We start from the raw sequence: 14,446 nt of genomic DNA, 5'->3' as shown, positions 1-14,446 counted from the left end.
ATTCCAAAATAAATAAAAGAACATTTTAAAAGAAATAAGAAAAAAAACTAACAAAATTTGCGAATATAAGCTCTTTACTTCACAAAATATTACATTCTTGAAAGAGTGAAAAGAGCTTCAAGCTTTAATAGAAAATAGTAACTTTTCTTGAATTCATGTCCAAAAGCTCTTTTAGCTTTCTTTTCAAGTAAAATAATTATCTAAATATGAGGAATGTAAAGTTGATAATTTAAAAAATATTGATATCCATCGTCAGATGTTAAAATCCCAACATTTGTTTTGGCATAGAACGACTCAGACCATTATTTTTTTTATTGATTGAATCGATTCATCATTATAGGATTAAACTTAAGCATGAATAAAAATTAGTCATAAGATCCAAACATATTTTATTTAATTTCTTTTTTTTATATTGAACTATAGCAAAAATCAATGAGCCTAGATCCACAATTTTAATTATTTTAAATTTAGATTTATTCATAATATTTTCGCTTCAATTTGAAGCTATAAGTAATATCTTCTTTCATCATTATTTTTATTTTGTATTTGTAATTGCTTTTTTTTTTCTGACTTTGAATTATCAACATATCACTATTTGCTACAATCCTACTTTAATTATTAGTTTAATTCAAGTATTTGTAAACCTTACAAATAGAACAGACCACACTGCAAAGAAACAAAACTTTAGATGTAAATATATAATAACATCTAAAGTGAATAGCATTTTTTTTTAAAGTTCTTAAGCACTCTGTCAAAATACATAGAATTAACTACAATAACTTTTGCTAGTTAATCTGAGACAATCATATCTGAGATATTAGTAACAAGATAACAGTCTATCTAGACAAGAACATTTGCAATCACTTTATAATTATTCAGATATGCTTCCTGAATATGCTATAACATTGAAAAAAATATTTTGGAATTTTTCTGAACTAAGCTATAAGCCCTGTATAAGAAAGCATACAGGGTTGCCACTCAAATCTGGAGAAAAAAAAATTCCCTGTGTTTTCCCTGTTTTCTCCCTATATGTATATTCAAGATATGAGGAAATACATGAATGGCACTCATGTGCTAGTTATAATGTAATATGATTTTAAGGTGTGGATAAAGCCAGGAAAGGAAGCAATATTATAATATTATTCAAAATAATAGCATATTAAAAGAAGATTTATATTTACACACAAAAAAGGATAATTTCCCATTATTATATAGTATTTAGCAAGAAACAATTCACATATTTAGGAGGGGGAGGGATATATTATCACTCATGCCCTTTAATTGTAAGTCACACAAAATTAAGGACTGTGGGGGAATAAAATGCAAAACATATCTGTTATCATAATACAAATCGTTTCTTAACAAAAAAAAAAAAAAATACAGAGCAAGATTACCTTTATTAATTTATTCATTTTTGCCAGCTCATGTATTTGGCCATCAATTTCTGCAGAATTGTCAGCCATTAGTTTCAAGGAGCAAGTCCTTAAGAAATAGGGTAAGACATTTTTGCCTAATGTACATTTTTTAGATATTACACTTTCAATGAACATAATGAAAATATTTCCGATATATCATTAAATGCATGAAAGGACAAATGTGATGCAACAAGTTTTAATGCCTATAAAAATTCAGCTTTAAATTATTGTTCTTGAACTAAAAAGTTTGAAATCGGTTTATTTTTGAACATTAAATTTGACGTTTTTGGATTTGACAAGTCATCTTTTCATGTATTCCTTTCAGATACTAAGTCCAACATCAATAATAACTCTTTTGAACTGTCAGGCAGTCTTGTAAGTTTTCCTCTTTTGGTATGACTAGTAAGCGTCTGGACTTACCATTTTAACTTGGGCTTATCTTTTCACAATGCGAGCAGTACGCAACAACTGGATTTGCGAAACTTCTCGAACTCATTCGGTAAAATCAGGATTGATTTTTTATCTGTCCAATTCATATTAAATATGGATTTTAAGCAGCTCATTGTTTAAAAATTTCTCTGATCCACTTCGAATCTCACAGTTTCTCAAATAATAAACAAACCATTCAATAGACTCAAGACTAAACACTACCGCGCTGCTTCCACAGACTAAATGTTTCCGCTGGAGAAATGTATTCTATTCTTTCAAGCAGTTACAGAAATGTCACACACGTTTATTAACTGTGATTCGGGAATCTTATGGAAAAAGAACTGTCTCGCAAATCGAAACTGGACTGATCTATGCAGGGAAAAAAAGGAGAAAGTAAAAAAGTTACGAGTTTCCGCATTACACAATTGCGAATGGTATTGTTCCGTCTGTGGAAGTTATGATTACGATCTTTTATTCTAGCAATCTTTAGAAATTAACTTTTTTAGATGAGAAAAAATAGGTAAGAAAATTCCCGGTATTTTCCCAGTTTTTATGAAAATTTTCAATTTTCCTGAATTTTCCCAATTTTTTTAGACGATTTTTGAATTCTTTGTGTTTTTCCAATTTTCCAGCTTCTCCCAGTGACGTGGCAACCCTGGCAAAATTGCTGAACAAGTATTTCATTTTCTGAAAAGTTTATGGCATTTTAATTTTGAAATTGGAGAATAACATTCCTAGAATAACAAAGAGTAAATATTTTGATTTGTAAATATTTGAGTAAATATAAGAGTAAATATTTGACTTATTTGATATAAATAAGTTTTTTTTTTTTTTCAATTATGAAAATACAGCAATAGTTTTCTGTTCAAAATATGCACACAGTTCACAAAAAAAATATGCATCTAACAATTTAGATAAGAACAATCGTATCAAGCAGCTTAAATTTATCAATCCAAAAATTTAAAATGAAATAGCACTCACCTGGAAAGAAATTCAGAAATGACAAGGAGGAATTCACCTTGTAAAACACATAATGCAGTTGCAAGAGGAAGGGTGATAAAGTATTTTAGTACTATTTCCCTCACCTGTAAAAAAGTAATAGATAAAATTTTAATTAATGATATCCTAAACATTCATTCATACATAAAACACAAGATGGACAAATGTACATGAACATTTAACTAATAATAAATTTTTCCATTAAAGATTTGAAACAAATCTAAAAAAAAAATCAAAATTATCTTATTATCTTAAGAAAATTAATATTCCAGTAAATTTGTGATAAGCCAAAAATTCTGAAGAATAACTTAAAATAAGATTTAAACAATTCAAATTTTAAAAAGGGTGCTGATTTTCATCATTTTTTAATTTTTAAATAGTAAATAATTCAAACTACTGTCTCTAATATAAACTCAAAAGCAAAGAAAAGGAAAACTGATCATTATATACTTTTAGATATAATTTTACAGCCCAGTCCCTACTGCAACATAATCCATACAGCTGCACTACCATTAGACAATCCGATTATTCATTTCTATGTCCCTTTTACTATGGCATGCATGAACCAACAGTCAAAACATTATCATCACTGCTTCCCACTCAAATTTTATACCACCCTTCCAAGATTTAGTTAGTCATTAATTAAAAATCTATAAATAACAATTTAAAAGTTTTATTATTCTAAAATAAAACAAAAATGTGATATGAAATAGTATAAAAATTAGCATATATGTAAGTTACTAATATCTAAAGTCAAATAATACAGATCATTGAAGGAATAATGATATTTGACAAGAACAAAATATAAAAAACATTAGGACTTATAGGTAGTGGGAAATTGCTTCATTGGCTATTTCTGTGAAGTATTTGACAGTAAACTTTGGTATGCACTTTATCGCAAAAGAAATTTGAGAAAAAAATGAAACCACAATTGTAACACTATAACAGAAATGACATTTAGGTTTAGCCAGAAAATTCACTTGTTTATGGTTAGTTCTAAAATAGATATAAATATTCATTATATTACCTAAATGTGGGGGGGGGGGACAGGATATGATGCATATTTAGTAAAATCCGAATTCTACAATCATAGTCGTTTAAATGCCATTCTAAAAGTAAACCCTCTTCTGCATATATAATTACATGCCAAATCAAAAAATTTTAAGAAATATCAAGAATTTTTTAATACATATTAATCAAATTTTGTACATTAAATTTCATTTTCTAGGCTAATCTTCTTCATAGAAATTTTAAATTTTTTGTAAGAACATGAAAAACTTTAAAATTAAAAACTCAACAGTAATTAACAAAATAAATAAAAATATACATTATAACTGATAAATCAATATCTAGTCATACAATTCAATGAAATATATTTTAACATTTTCAAAGCTATTCTAAAACCATATCTATACAAAATTTTAAATTCTCAGTTTAAAGATATCAATGTTTTTTATATTCTTTCTAATATTGAGGTTTTAATTACTGGGCTGATTTTCAAACCCCAGGTAAAAATCTTTAAAATCACTGAGAAATTGAAACTTTATCTTTCAGTGTGTTCTCATTTAAGTCAACAAAAATATTCAGAAGTCAACCAATATTCTTATTATTGCCAACTCAAATTGAAACCGAAATTTATAAATGTGCACAATTTTTATTTGAAAATTTTAGAAATGTAACATTTTTATAAATTTGTTTTATTGATTAAATTATTAATCAGTTTACAAGTATTTTAAAACTCCAAAGTAAACAATTATAATAAATATAAACTTTAATCACAGAAAAATAGCTTTTAAAAAAGATAAATTATGTTTTATAATAAATAACTGGATCATTAAAATTTTAAAATGATGTTTTAAAAAATTAATTATGAATTATCTATTTTAATATGAATATAATATATATCAACAAACAATTTGGTATTAATATGAAAATGAAAATGGTGTGAATGTCTGTTTAAATAAGAGGATAAATTAACTCTGACTTAAGCAGGAAAAAAATTTGGCCCGACCAAAGAAATTTTATCTAAAGTGAAACATCCAATTAAAAAACAAAACTAAGAATAATTCTTTATAGCCAAATAATTTCAATCAGAAACTCCTTCTATTAATTGATATCTAATTTTAAGTCAGTTTTTAATTTTGTTTTTTAAAATATCAGAAATATATTGATAATATATGATAAAGCTTATTATAAAGATAATTTCTTCAATAAGATGCAAATAACTGCTTACTTTATCCTCATAGACAACAACCTGGATTTTGAAGATATCTCCTTGTTCAGTCTGAGCAAAGTAGTAAATGGACCTCTAAATAGAGACATGTGTACATTTAAATTAATATATTAAAAAGGAGAATTTAATTTAAATTGCTTACAAATATAAAAAGTGTCTCACTTTAGAAGATGCATAAGATGTAGATGGTTCATTCAGATTAAAATCTGTCTAAAAAACATTTAAAAAATAGCTATTAATAATTGTCAAAAATAATATTATACATAAAATAAAATTCTAATAACATCTGCAGTCATAATAAAAACAACCACCCATCTGTCTGTTTGTGTACCTGTCAGCACTCTATAGGACAGGACCGTGGATCTAGAAGACTAAATTTGGCAAAAGATATACTTTTAAAAGGTGGGAGTGTAAAACATACATAATTTTTTTTCTTTTTTTTATAACATTTTATTAATAATTTTTTATAACATTTTAATTAATAAAAAAATAATCAAAATTCACATTCACAATTCTCCCAAATACAAATATCATTGCACAAAAACAATTTATTTCATTAACAACTCATTAAAAAATATTTTTGATCATAGTTTGCTACAATACTTCCATTGTTGTAATGAAAGTTATATCCTTTCCACTATAAATTCAACTTTTTTTTTTGGGGGGGGGGGTTGAATATTTTATTGTTTGATTTGAAAATAATTTAAAATCACATACAAAAACATAAAACATATTCTTATTAGTTTTTAAGCCTCAAAGACAGATTATCTTCCATAAAATAGCTTTTGTTTGTTTTTGACTCATTTAATTAGGAACAATTTTTCAGTATAAATAATTTTTAAAAAGTTCATCCACTTCTAAATGCTGTTATCTTTTTGTCACAAATTTTATTTATAAATATGTATTTTTGCTCTGCAAATTTAAATGTTTTACTTTCTTACCACAGTAAACTACTATTCAATTAAAACTGTAGTTGAATTCCACTAAGATGTTAGATAATTATGAAATATATTTGGTGGTACATATATAATTCTGGTCACAAGAGACATTGCTCAACTTTTCTTACATCTTTATGAGCTTGCTTCAATTCACCTGATATATTACTTGAACAGTTGAACTTTTAACAGTACAATTCATTTGATTCAAGTGATTTCAAGAATATAATATCATTAACATCAATTGAATTGAATGCAAGAGTAAAATGAACAAAATAAAAAGTAAGGCCTTTTTATTAAAATTTTAAAATATTTGATGAAGAAAATATAATTATCAGGTTATTTATAACAGATTTGATTGAAATTGAGCAATCTATAAAATGTTATTTAAAACTCATCATATGAATTGGGGGGGGGGGGATTTTAAAAAAACAAGACAGGCTTGGAAAGGGGCGCTTTACTGAAATCACAGTCTGATCAGTTGATGAATACACAAAGATGCAGAAATGAAAAACCAATATGGGAAGGAAATTCTAATGATACATTACACTACAACAGAGCTGGAACTGCATTGCATACAGAACAGATACTTGAAGAATGCGAAATAATTCAGGCAATATCTACTCCAGAAAATTGAAATATTTCCAGCCATTCAGTCAAGATGGTATTGCTCAATAAAGTAATCCTTAATGGTACCCACCTATACATCCATGGAGAATTAACATTGAGAAGAAAGTGGTTGCGTACTTTGTGAGTTGCCGTGACATCACTGTGTTGATTAAAGTTCCCTTCACAAGAAAAATTTGCTTTATCTATGAGCATAATGAAGATAGGAAATGCTCAAATTACAATGATTGGACACTTTACAAATAATATGGATGTAAATGGTCACCACGGTATGGATGTAATTGCACATTACTAGATAAGGAAGCTTTAACTACAGTATTAGTGGGAATAGAAGCCTTACTCAACAGTAGACCTTTGATTTAGGAATGTGACGAGAATGATACAGAGGAAGCTTTGACCCTATCTCATTTCCTACCTGGTCAAGAATTGACCACTGTCCCATCCGGACTTCAGCCTAAAAATAACAAGATCACAAATATTTACAAGTAAGCAGCAATACTCAATGGATACATTTTGGAAAAGATGGTATAAAGAATATCTGTTGTAATTACTTTCATATCATCGAGTACGAAACGTCAAGCAATCACCACGAGTATGAGTAGGAGACTTGGTCCTATTACAAGATTTATAACCACGGCATATGTGGAAAAAAACTCTGGTGGTGAAATTAATTTATGGTTGTGATGGAAAAATTCATGCCTGCATCTTTCTTGTTAAAGAAAAAGAAATTATCCATCCAATTCAACTGGTCATACCTTTGGAGTTTGACCAAGGTGAGGATAATATTGTGGTAAGCGAGTAAACATTTTAACATAATTACTTTTAACTTGAATGGAATCACCCTTGTTATTGTTGTTATTCTAAAAACAATTTTTTTTATTTGCAATGCCTACGTATCATGAAAAAAATAAATATATGTGTTATACTAACATCTCCCAATATGGTCCCTCTATACTGTGTACTATATATTGGATTGAAATGCTGCAATATCATGGGTTATGCTTCAAGTGACTGTGCCAGCAGCTCCTTTCACTTGATGCAAGTTCTCCTTTTTGATGGCAATTCCATGTGTTGTTTGTGGCTGGCTTATAACATGCCCACAACTGCAGAATGTCTGAATGGGAATTCGCACAGATTACAGTGCAAATCTCTGAATATTTGGTGATGTAATCCATATTTGTTTGGATATCATTTGGAGTGTAATTGTGCTGCAGCCATTCCATTGCAGTCAAGTACACCATACACAAGTTAGATGTCTGCCATTTCAGTGTTCATAAATTGTTCATACTCTGCATAAGTAATCAGAATTATAAATGACTGATACTACATTCCAACTACAGCATCTTTGAGAGTACCTGACTGTGGATAATAAGAACTTCGAGTACTTTCATGGAGTAATGAATCTATATACTGTCCCAGTGTAAAGTATTACTAAATAAGAAGATTTTAACCCATTATTGGTTTATCATTTCTGCATTTTTATTCACCAAATTAGAGTTTTCACACATATTTTTCTATGCAATTTTTTATTCACGTGTTTTCTACCTCTCTTGAAACTTTGTACATTAAGGTTTGAATCACCCTATATTATGGCTAAATTAATGACAGCCAGATATTCACAAAAATAATTAACAATTATGTTTCAAATATGCAATGAGAATTATCAATCATTGACAATAATTAGGACTCTGATGATAAGAAGATCTGAATACAACAATAAATGGAATTCTGAACAGGTGCATGTTTACATGCAATTTAAATAGCAGTAGTATTTAAAAAAATACTTTAATAAGCATTAAAATTTTTTTTAAAAATCTCACCTGTTCTTTGTATTTCGTAAAACACACAAAGATATTAGTCATTAGAGGATCAGTCTGAAACAACAGTAACAAAAACAGTTGTTGCCATTAATTGTCTACAAACTGTGTTGTACACAGAATAAAACTATAATATAACTTATAAAAAATCTATAAACACATATCACTTCTACTATAATTTTCAAGTGAAGAGATAAATACAATACTCAAAAATCAGATTCAAATAAAGTTTTAAGTCCAGCAAAGGGACAGAGATATAATTTATTCTTTATATACGCATAAAAATAAGTTCTATAAGATTTATAACAAAGCACAATATTATTAGTTTGTGAAAAATCGTTTGAGCACGTTTACAGTGTCAAGATGAATTTATCCTTCTTATAACCATGAAATTTGGCACACAGAGAATGTTAACAGTCACTCAATATTCAACTAGGCTTAAATTTTAAAATTTACTATTAAAAAAAATATAAAATAAGTAATATGAAAGAAATATAAAATTTAATACAGAATTATGAAAGTTTTATTAAATTTTTAACATTTTGTGCCCCTTGTGATTTTTTTACATTATTTATCTATATTTATCTGTAGTGCCTTTCTAATAATAACAAAAAAAAATCAGTGAACTATTGAATAGAAAAGATAGTTGCTCCAGTTTAATATGTTTTGAATATTAACATAATTTACTGAATTTCAAGAAATTTATAAAAATTACATTTCCCCTAAAGGTTTAAAAATTAAAACCAATTCCTGCATCTCCCATTCTAATTTTGTTATCCTTTTCAAATTTTTTTAGATAAAAAAAAGGAGGAATATTTCTCCTTAATTTAAAACAAGAACAGATGAAATATCTTTTTCTTGAATTTAAATGATTTTCATAATAAGACTTTAGTTACAAATCAATTGAAATACGAAGGGGCATATTCCCTTGATGACAATGTTAAAAAATGCAGTTTGTGGGGAAAGGGGAGGGGGGGAGTTACTGAAAAATACAACCACTACGGACTTAAGTTTCAAAGTTAAACACTAGAAATATGCATTCCTATGCAGTTAAGCATAATGACGCAAAGCACAGAAATCTTCAATTATATAGCACATGTCGTAAGAGCAAGGGAAACAGTGAACAGTTCTCCCTTTACAAACTTAGCACTTAAGGAAAGAAGTCAGTTTCCCAGCACGGTTAGTTCAATCACTGGAAAGACCGTTTTACGATCAGCTTTGTTGGATGCTGATCAGATGCCGAATCAGTCATCTCAGGGCTTGGTGATAACTTGGCTACGAATTCGGTGACAAAATAGATAATACTGGAAATTTTGAAAATTTTACCGATTCAACCAATAGGAACCGATATGCCCGATTGTTCCAAAACCTTCTCTGCCTGTCTCCGGGAACTATAAAAGGCCGGCAGTCTCAAGCCGCAGTCAGTCATGTTTAGAGTCGCATAGCAAGTCAATGGCGAATTAGTTGGATCAGTCCAGCTCAAGCGATTGCTGAATTGTGCTGTATGCCAAGTCCTGAATTTATTGTAGAAGCAGCAACGAGTTGAGTGAGGAGTAGTCAGTTGTGTAATAGTGAGTCGGCAGTTGGATATAGCTAAAGCGAGGAGACAGTGAAGAATTGCAGGCTTTTGGAGAAACCGTACAGTGAAGCTACAAAGATTCCCTCCTCCTGCTGAATTCTGTCTGACCCCTTTGTGTGCTGTGGTTGTTATTACAACCGATTACTACTTGTGGGCTACTGTTTGTTGTAGTGGGTTGCTTGTGTTTGTCTCGGCTATATATTTGTCGTCTGTGAATTCATTTCTTCGTGTTTAATAAAAGTCGTCATTGTTAGCTATTGAAGCCTGTTGATTGTGTTTCTTCATCAACCAGCAAATCAAAAGAACTCCAAATTTATAACAATATAAAGAGTCCTATTCATATAATATGATTTTATTTAGTTTCTTATAAATTGATAAATGGAAAATGTTACTCTCCACCTCATCCTTTCTCTCTGCTTGATTTAGGATACATATGAATTTTATTGATAAAATAATAAAAATATAGATTGCAAAACTAATATAAATTTTGTATAGAAATAAATGCACAGTAAGTAAAAAATAAAGATTTTAAGTCTTTAAAACTTAAACTTAATATTTCATAAAAGAAGAAGTACAATTCATACCATTCTTAAGGGAACAGAACAACGAACAATACCATCTGCTAGATTCACAGGATAGTAAGTAAGAAAATTTTCTGAACAAACCAGTACACCCTTTTGACCAGGAACTAAAAAAAAGAAAAGGAGATTAAATTTTTAATGAAATAGAATTTTAGAATTATAAAAAAATTTGTTAATACTAATGAAAGAAATTTCAAGTTATAAACTAAACTGCTTTTATCATTTGATAATTTTTAATATTTTTCATTGAAAATCAATTATTTCAATTGATTTTCAATGAAAATCAATATTTGTTCCAGTTTATTTGGAATCAGTTTCCCGGGTTTAAAAAAAAAATTGAAATTACCCTGAGTTTTCCCGGTTGTTTTACCTCTGTGTAACTGAAAGTCAAAATGATATATTGAAAAGGTATTATAAGGAGACCACATCTGTAAGGCCTCACTCTTCTGCTCCCAATGATAGCTGCAAACTAGCCAGGAGTGGAAAGGCTGCTATATCCAAGGAGAGGAAATGAAGAGAGTGATAGAAACGAAAGAGGGCAGACAAATAAGGATGTAGAGAAGAAAGCAAAAGCCACTTGGTCTGCCATGAACTAATGGAATTTGATATTTATTTTCAGACAATGTATTTAATCTATTTAAGTAAATATATAAATTTCAGTAAAAACATAATCATCTAACATAGGATTTGCTTGTTAAATTTTGGCTTACAAAGTTATCATGCAGATATCATCAAGTGGGAAAATTTAACTAAAGTGACAGTTCAGGCCTAGGAGGAAAGGTAATGCAAGCCATTTTGGAGTGATAATCTAAAAAAAAAAAAAAATGTGAAGAGAAATTACACCTAATATTCATTCTGCATGCAACACACACTTCACAGCAACATTTCCTTCCCCCATCTCAAATCTCTTCCAGAACCAGATACTTTTTATTGGTTTTAGTTTATTATCTAAATAAACAATTTTAAAAAAGCTATCATTATAACAGAGTGAATTAACAAAAAATTTCAAGAAAGTTGATTCTAATACTTGGCAAATAAAAAAAATTGAAATTAAAAATAATTTTAGTATAGAATATTTTAGAATTTATTTTGACAAAATTGTACAATTATAAACATTTTTAATGCCACTTATATACTCAAAAATTTACAGGAACTATTGACTCCAAAGTCACTCAGCAAAACAACACTGATACTTGATCCAGGCTCGATTATGTATGAATATTTGGCGTTAATATGTAACTGAAATCTTAAGGTTACTTTAAAAACATTACAAAAAAAAATCTAAACCTCAAGAGCAGTTGCTTATTTGATAATTCAGCCTTAGTGTGAAATAAGAAATAAACTAAGTAGCAACAGATTTTTATTCGTTATTAAAGAAGTGAAAAAAAATTCAAAAGTAAGAACTGATGGGGAGGGTAATGTGAAAGACACCAAAAAATGTGACCAAAAACTGCTTTGATTCATTAAGCACATCACAGATTATTATAGCAAATTAAAGAAGATTATAATATAATGAATATAACTATTTAAGACTTCAAAAATAGTATGAGTGATACATGTATCAAAATGTGAAGTTTAAAAACATTTTAGAAGAGAAGTCATTAAAATTATGTTGTGTATAAAAGGCATATTTGAAATTTTCATATATAATAATTTAGTAAAGGCAACTATAAAATATAACTGTGCAGTGGAATGTGACTAATTTGAATACTGAATTTATTGTTAATTAAAATTTTTCTAAAGTTCCTTGAATTTCTTTTTAACTTTTTTCTTTATCCCTTTCATTTTATTATCATTCAAATCTACTTTGATTAATCTGAAATCAAAATTAAAGACTGTAAAACACTGCTTTTATTTCTACACTAGCCACCTATGACAACTAGTTGGTTTAGCTGGTATTAAGGATTTCTAAAAATTCTTATTAAATATTTTTTCAACTGAATTAAAATGGTTTATTCATACGAAAAATATTTTTTTTAAATTTTAACAGATATATAACTCATAATATTTTAGAAGTGCAAATGTAATAATGCTGATTGAGCTATATACCTCCTTACTTTTCTATTCATTTCATCAAAATTGTCAAGTTTTGTTTTGAAAGAGAAGTGATTAAACTCTTAATTCCAGTATCAAAGTGTGTTCATAAAAAACATAATGGCAGAAAGATGAATCATTCAATATTGAATTTTTTGATATATTACAGAATAAATTTCATTATCTATGTAATAAAAAAGGATTATTCAATTCAAAATTTCACTTTTATACATAAAAAAAAGGATACATTGGTATACATGTTGATCTCTTTGTATTTTGGCAATGTTCAGACAAATCTATCACCTTACAGCCATGAAATAGTCAAATGGTGATTCAATGCATCTAGAACCCTGAATTTTAAAATTCAGTGTAGAAAATTTTATTCAATGTTTTGTGTTATTTTGGATGATTTTTTTATGCATTTTTTCGTAGAATAAATTCTAATGATTGTAAGGGGAAACAATATTTATGTCATCAAAAAGAACAAAAACTATTTTTCCGAAGAAATTTTATTTGGAATTTTTAAAAATTAGTCATTTTTCTCAAAAAAGTTTAAAATTTAAAATAAAAATTTATGTGCCTGATTTTTTAATTTCCATTATGCTTTTCAATTTTTTTTAAATGATTACTTAAATATTTGTCTCTAATTTAAAATACCTTCAATAATCAATTTTTTAATAATTATTTTTCAGATGATTTGAATGATTTTCTTATTTAAGCTTATACAGTTAATGAAGAAAGAAAACTTCTGCAAGAATGATTTGGCCATCTTGCCATATTTAGAACCCAGGGAACCAAGAATTATGAAAGTAAATAAATAATAATAAAAAAAAACCCAGCCATTTAGGTAATAGAAAAATCTTGTTTTTGAATCAGTGAAAAATTTGGAACAATCATCAGTTTCAAATATAAATAAAATTTAAAACTAGGATCATTAAAATGTTATTACGAAATTCAGCTCCAACATATTTGAATAAACTTGCTTAGTTGTAACTGAATGAAAACAGTGTTTTAAAAAAAAAGCATTCTTTCACCAAGAATGAGAATGACAAGACATTTTATATCCTGCAGTTTTCTCATAAGAAAAATAATAGAACATTAATAACTTATTTGGAAGTCAAGAGTACTAACATGAAAAATTGGCTTTTTTTTTTTTTTTTAACTACAATTGAATCAAAATGCAATTGCAGTTAATTTTAACTTTTTTTTTTTTTTTGCAATCTTAGTAAGGGATATGTGATTATTAATGATACACACAAGGCCAGGAATTTTCATATGAAATTAAAATTTTTGAAATATGTCCAATGATTAGGATGCAGTAGGTTTTTCAGGTTTGATTTTGCTAACATTCATCATGTCACTGGCTATGCCATGTAGTTGCAGATAGTATTCATAGAAAGAATCAGTGCAATTCAAGAGGCAAAAAAAGCAAAGCATCAAGCTAAAAAAAAGTGGGGAAAAAAAAAAGAATTTTCAAGAAAATTTACCACTGCTTATTTAAGAAGTTAAATATTGTCTGTTATTAATGAAATATTTAAAAATTTTAGTAAAAACATGCTTTAAACAGAAACAAATTCAATGTGAAAAAATAAACCGAATCTGACTACAATGGAATGAAATGTTATTGGCAAAAATGAAAATGATTTGGGTTTCATTTTCAGTAATGAAAATATTGTTGTAATATATACTCAAAAACATCTTTAAAAATTAATTAAACAAAAGAATTTTACAGCAATTAATTGCTATCAAATGATAATTTTTTAAATGGTGCAAAAATAATTTGTGTAGGAAATATTT

The 14,446-nt window shown here is 27.9% G+C and overlaps 1 protein-coding gene across 1 annotated transcript in view; it reads right to left on the bottom strand.

Annotated features, from left to right (window-relative positions):
• LOC129988100 (splicing factor 3B subunit 3-like) overlaps nucleotides 1-14,446 on the bottom strand; it is a 99,147-nt gene that overhangs the window by 62,370 nt on the left and 22,331 nt on the right. The window contains exons 6-10 of the mRNA XM_056096226.1: nucleotides 10,619-10,722; nucleotides 8,459-8,512; nucleotides 5,239-5,286; nucleotides 5,077-5,151; nucleotides 2,826-2,929 (exon numbers count right to left, since the gene is read on the bottom strand). Of these exons, the coding sequence (XP_055952201.1) occupies nucleotides 2,826-2,929; nucleotides 5,077-5,151; nucleotides 5,239-5,286; nucleotides 8,459-8,512; nucleotides 10,619-10,722 (385 nt within the window). The remainder of the gene's footprint in view (nucleotides 1-2,825; nucleotides 2,930-5,076; nucleotides 5,152-5,238; nucleotides 5,287-8,458; nucleotides 8,513-10,618; nucleotides 10,723-14,446) is intronic.

This window comes from Argiope bruennichi, chromosome 10 (genome assembly GCF_947563725.1).
Source record: "Argiope bruennichi chromosome 10, qqArgBrue1.1, whole genome shotgun sequence".
Classification (NCBI taxonomy): domain Eukaryota; kingdom Metazoa; phylum Arthropoda; class Arachnida; order Araneae; family Araneidae; genus Argiope; species Argiope bruennichi.
The sequence above is the reverse complement of the archived record's forward strand: the minus strand, read 5'-3'. Positions and strand labels throughout refer to the sequence as shown.